The sequence below is a fragment of the Limulus polyphemus genome, unplaced genomic scaffold, assembly GCF_000517525.1.
Source record: "Limulus polyphemus unplaced genomic scaffold, Limulus_polyphemus-2.1.2 Scaffold5340, whole genome shotgun sequence".
Lineage (NCBI taxonomy): Eukaryota > Metazoa > Arthropoda > Merostomata > Xiphosura > Limulidae > Limulus > Limulus polyphemus.
The window spans coordinates 17,762-23,805 of NW_013670950.1; the positions used below are offsets into that span (position 1 = coordinate 17,762).

The 6,044-nt window shown below is 35.2% G+C and overlaps 1 protein-coding gene across 1 annotated transcript; it reads right to left on the reverse strand.

Moving 5' to 3' along the window:
* Window positions 1-2,718: 2,718 nt before the first annotated feature.
* LOC106472439 (tigger transposable element-derived protein 6-like) lies at window positions 2,719-3,111 on the reverse strand. The gene has a single exon (XM_013933089.1). The coding sequence runs from the start codon at window positions 3,109-3,111 to the stop codon at window positions 2,719-2,721; it is 393 nt and encodes a 130-aa protein (XP_013788543.1).
* Window positions 3,112-6,044: the final 2,933 nt, after the last annotated feature.

The following is a 6,044-nucleotide window of genomic DNA, read 5'->3' on the forward strand; positions in this document are numbered from 1 at the left end:
CACTTTTGTAACTAGTCTATAGTACAGGTCCACTGATATCCAACATGTAAGTTTCAAATTATCCACAGTCATACATATTTCAGAAATGTACTGCAAAGAATAATTTCAAACCTGGACAGTAAAGGAAACACAGACAAAAGGGAACAACTAAAACAAAACTTTATTCCCAAATGTTTCAAAAACCATATCTAAACTGGCCAGCTTCTGGATGCTGGAGTGAGGAGCAAAAATACCAGAGGAATTTTAATATACATCTGCCCAGGACAAGAACAATGAGACTTCTAATTTACTGTGTCAAATTCAGGTTTTAAAGATTGCTAAGGGAACTGATTATGTTGATACATCATCTTTTTTCGTACTTAATGGTGAGAATAGTAAGACTAAGAGACACAAATATGAATATCGGCAAGATAGGAACTACCTTCAACTAAGACAGCTTTATTTTTCTAACAGGGTAGTTGGCCTTTGGAATTGGTTGCCTTTATATCAGGTAGATGTAGTTAATATGAGGATAATGGTAATGAGAATTCTAATTTACAATGACAAATTCAGACAAAAATATTAAAGTGTGGTATATCAGAGTCCGATGTTGTTTATGTCACCAACTATTCTAAATAACAACTACAGGAGAAAAAACTAACTAACTCATACCAGTTTGTACAAACAGTTGTATCATCTCATGAGATGGGCTCGCCTCTCCCCTAGAGGGACAGATACAAGGCTAAAATTATATGAATTTTTAGCCATTGGCATGTGCAACCTTTACCTGAATAAAAGGACTGATACATGTATTCGATCATTTCACATTCGGCTAACAAGAATATAAAATTACATGCTGAACATCTGCAGGAAAATACTGAAAAAACTTACAAGAATATATCCTATCAAGAGGTATTCTAAACTAGTTATGAAAGGATGAGATTCATGACTATTTTAGTCATTACACAGCCATGTTAATAATCAAACTCCCAACTCTGCCAAGTTCTGGAGAAAAACCCACCACCACCACTGCCAGTCAGAAAGTACAGCTATTCCATATATACACGAGTTCTCCCAGTTTCTGGTTGCTAAGGCAAAGCACTAGATACAATGAAGAAGAGTGGAAAAATCTGCAAACCCGTTCTTTACATCAGTTGCTGGAATTAACTAACCACTTTACACGCATTAACTAATGCTCCTAAGAGTGATAGTTTTATCTTTTTTGTGTTCCACATCACCAACTTACTTTTCAAAATATGTCAAATTCAATATAAGCAAGTAAGTAAAACCATGTCAGACTGTCATTAAAAAATCGAGAATTCAAGAATGTAACTAAAACAAAATTTGCCTAACACTAGGTGTATGTAATTATCAGCAAGGTCTATATTACAGCTACATTTGTTCAGAAATAATATTGAGGTTAAGTATTTTAAGATATCCAAAAAGTCGTGAAAGAATTCAATTCTATAAACCGAACTCTCAATTGTAATTGAAAATTAAAGAAAGACAATATGTTCACTATAATTTCTTTCATTCTGAACGAACCAATAGTCGTAATTTCGTTATATAGTAAACTCTCCCTATTAAGACCACCATTGGGTCTGAAAAAGTAGTCTTAATAAGGAAGTGCTCTTACTAGGGATCGACCAATTCATCAATTAACTGTAAAATATTTGAATATTGAATTGCAATGTTATGTGTGCTATTTCTTTGCATATTCTACATCCAAACTATTAATAATTATTCATTTCTTGAATATTTTATATTTTATTGTCTTTATTTTCATCATTCAAAGTATCTTATAAATTTTAGTCACAGATTATGTGTGCATATATATTTTATTACACAAAAAAGTTGGTGATTTTGGATTATTGTCTTTTTTGACTTAGTGTTAACGATTTCACTTTGAACAATATATTCTACATTATTTAGATTGTCCATCATTTTCATGAGTGCAGAGTTTTTTAGTGAAAAATTCTTCATGTCTGCATGCACTTCAACATTTGTGGCATTGACTGGATTGTGCACTCTTCTGCATCTGTAGACTGGTCACTGTCGTCGTCTTCAAGGTTGCTGTCTTCAGTGGGACAGTCACCATTCAGGTCATTAAGAATTTCTTGTTCCCAGCTGTCACAGAACTCTCCAGTGGCGGGAAAGTCATTGTCTTGGTCGACGTATTCGTTGGGTAGGTGATGACATTGGGAAGATGGTCTTTAGCGAGCCAAAGGGATGTTGTAGTTTTCGTCTTTGCTCTTGTCAATTGGTGGGAAATCAATGAAACATTTCATGAAACACTCTGGTACTGTGCTGATCTTGATTTTACGCATGGCAGAATTGATTTAAGCACAAGCATCTAGCACAATGATACTTTTCACCAAGATTGTGAGTGAAATGCCTTTATCCATGTTTGATAACACAGAGCGGACCAGGTATTTTTTGTAATGGGCTTTGAATGCATGAATGATACCCTTGTCAAGAGGTTTAGCACTGATGTTGCATTGGGAGGCAAAAACACAATTTTGACATTGCTAAGATTCACTTGATTGTGCAATGTGGTATTGTCTTATAACAGCAAGATAATGTTGCGATGCTGTGCTTTCATGTGCTTATTGAAGCCTGTAACCCAGTCTTGGAAGATGGTGTTGGTCATCCACGCCTTCCTGTTAGCATACCAAGCCACGGATAAGTCACTCTTTGTGCTTAAGTTTTTGAAGCACTTAGGTTTTGTGCTCTTACTGATTAGAACAGTACATTCAAATTCCCCAACACTATTGCAACATAACGCAACACTATCAAGTCTATCTTTTGATAACTTCCCCCAGCACACTGTTCACCTTTTACACACAATGTTTTGTCTGTTAAACCACGATAGCTAACCTCAGTTTCATCCATATTGTAGATGTCTCTAGGTGCATATCCCTCTATAATAGCAGGCAATTTGGCATTCCATTCATCAGTTGTCATGGCATCGACATCGCCATGTTCACCACTGATTGTGAATTGCGAAATGTTTTGTTTGGCTTTGAATTTGGTGAGCCATCCAGACGATGCTTTGAAGTCAGAAAGGCCCAGAGTAGTGGCTATTGTAAGTGTCTTTTCTTGCAATATAGGTCCGGAAACTGGAATGTTCATAGCCCGAGCTTTTTTGATACAAAGACCTAAAAGATGCTTCTAGGTCGTCACTCACAAATCTAGAACAAATGCGTTTTCGTGAAGATGGCTGATTCTCTTCAAATGCTGTCATATATTTAGCCTTGTGCTTCAAAATTTACTGGATTTATGTTTTGCCAATATTGAACTCTTCAGCTAATATGCGCTGGCTTTTATATCTGGTATTATGTGCCTGAATATCTTTGACTTTATCTGCCAATGATAGCTCAACACGGTCAGATGGCTTTGCCTTTGGCGTCATTTTGGAATAGAATTTCTATGTCACTGAGATTTATAATAGTGTTTGACAATAAACTTCATGTGCAATCGAAGCAGAATAAACTGTTGTTTTACTCATTGACTGATGCGGTATTTATACATAGCGTGTCTGTCACTGTAATGTTTTCAAAGAGTATGTGAAAAACATCACTCTTTCAAGTGGCTTCTTTTGTGGCCGCCTCCTTTTAAATTTATAACCAATAGAAAGCTTAAATTTCAACTAATTGATTGCAATATGATTCATACCACTTGACGTTACAGATAATTGACAATTTTGCTGATGAGAAAAAAAAATTCCCCACCATAACATAGTGGGGAGCCAAGTTGAATTTCTAACTGCTCAAGTTACATGATTAGAGAGCCAGAAAAATTCTAACATATACCCAACTTTCTCAGATGTTGACATGTTATTATTCTATGTTCTTCCCTGCATTATTTACTTAAAGAAAAAAATATATTGTGGACTAGTAGCATAGATGAAAGTATTAGGGATAACATAGAAGGACAGTCGACGACAAAAAAACAGGTAAATGCTATATTTCTTGGTTTTCTTAACTATTCTTTATTTATTATTATAAAAGTGACTAGAATGTAGAAATTAAAAAAAAATGGCTAGATAAGATTAAATTAGGTAATATTAATAAAAATAATGATAATAATAATAAAATTTTCCTACCAGGTACACAGCTCGCGAGTAGCATGAGCTGTATGTGACTCGATTAGTGTAATATTTGCTTCATGTTACCGGGTGTTTTGAAACTTTTTATGCCGAGAATTTTAAAAATCACGATCCAAAAGGCAATAAAACAATGAAATTTAATTAGAAACGCCATCAGAGTAATTTAAAAGTGACAACGCGCTGGGTGTTGTCAAATATTGAACTCGATTGCAATCAACAACGACCACACCTGTTAATGTTTATCGTAAAACAAACAACAACATAAAAAAAACAGACAGTGGGCGGTCGCAACGTTGAAAGTTAACAATGGCCTCAGGACTGGTTTCAGCGGTCGTATTATGGAATAGCGGAGTAGTCGACCTGGGGAAATATTTTATAATTGTAATGATAGGCAAATTGTCGGGACTGTAATATTTGCCTGCAATGGGGGAATGGTCTCCTTGGGGAGATGGTCGCTCAGGGAGAGCCTACTGTATACAGATAAAGTCGCACATTCAACAAATATTCTAGTTGTCACAACTGCAAATGAATATCTCACCAACACCAATAGATAAAACTTAGCCCACTATGCTTCTTACTCGGTGTGGGTTATCTCAACAGTCGTTTGTCTCTCTTTCAATTAGAAACGAAGTGTTTATGAATAATTCAATAGAGGAACAAACCGAATTTATGCTTGACGAATATCAAGTAAACACAGAACACAACATATTTGTCTGTCAGCGTGGTTTAAGCTAATCACTACAACCCTTACCCAATAAACACATACACCAATGTTCAAATCAAATTATTTACTTTATGTTCAAGTACGTAATTAAGTACACATAACTTGATTCACATCTAATGTAAGCTACACATGAACTAACACCCACATGTATGAAGTCCAATGTGTACTACATGACGTCACCACTCAGCTTCAACCACGACAACCAGTGACAGCATCAATATTTTTTCCTGTCCACTGGAATATATGTATGGTTTTTAGATGCTTCCCGCCCCCCAGTGACACAGCGGTATGTATGCGGACTTACAACGCTAGAATCCGGGTTTCAATACCGTGGTGGGCAGAGCACAGATAGCTCTGAAAAAAATATTTCATCTATCAAAAATATGTGTGTGAGTGTGTGTGTCTGTTCATGAAAAAAAAAACGAAAACTAAATATTAAGAGGCGACCTGCTTGTGAATATAAAAGACATCCGTGATCCTCAAAACACAAAAGAAAACTGATGCTGGACAATATTGGAAACACGATAGTTCCCCATTAAGTTGATCTAAAAACAGAGGTTCTCCAGGTAAAGAAATTTATCTACAACCTGACATAAAAACAAAGGTTCCCTAAGCAACATTGGCGTTAAATCCTTAACCTGACATAGAAATAGAAGTTATCTAAGGGATATTCAAATAAAGTTAAACCCAATGTAAAAATAAAGGATCTTTACGCAAAATTAAAATTCATCTTTAGCCTAATATTTGTACAGAAGTTATCTCTTTAAGTTCCTTTTCAATGCAACGCAGAGAGAGAGAGGATCTCTAATCAACACTCAAGTATATTATTAATCCATCCTAACAATAGAATGTTCCTTAAGCAACATTCAAGTTTATCTTTAAACTGACATAAAAGGAGATGTATAATACAAGTCTCAGCTTTTCAGGTTGACCAAATCTTCATGCGTATATATATAATTTAAGAACAACAAAGGACCTGTTGGTCATCTAGGCTGTCCCACTCACTATAATAAACTCTAAAAAATACACTCAAAGCCAGTCCTTATCGTTTAAATATTTATCAAGCCTTTCCTTAAACTTCCTTAAATTAACTACTTCCACCATATCTGAAAGCAACTCAGTCTGTTAGAATAATAAAGCTGTTTTAGCTGAAGTATAATTCTTATCTTGCCTAAATTTATATCTATGTTCTCTAGTCTTACCATTTTTACCATTACATATGAAAAAAAGATG

Coding starts and splice junctions, on each gene's coding strand:
- LOC106472439 (XM_013933089.1), bottom strand. CDS start 3,111: ATGAACATTCCAGTTTCCGGACCTATATTGCAAGAAAAGACACTTACA.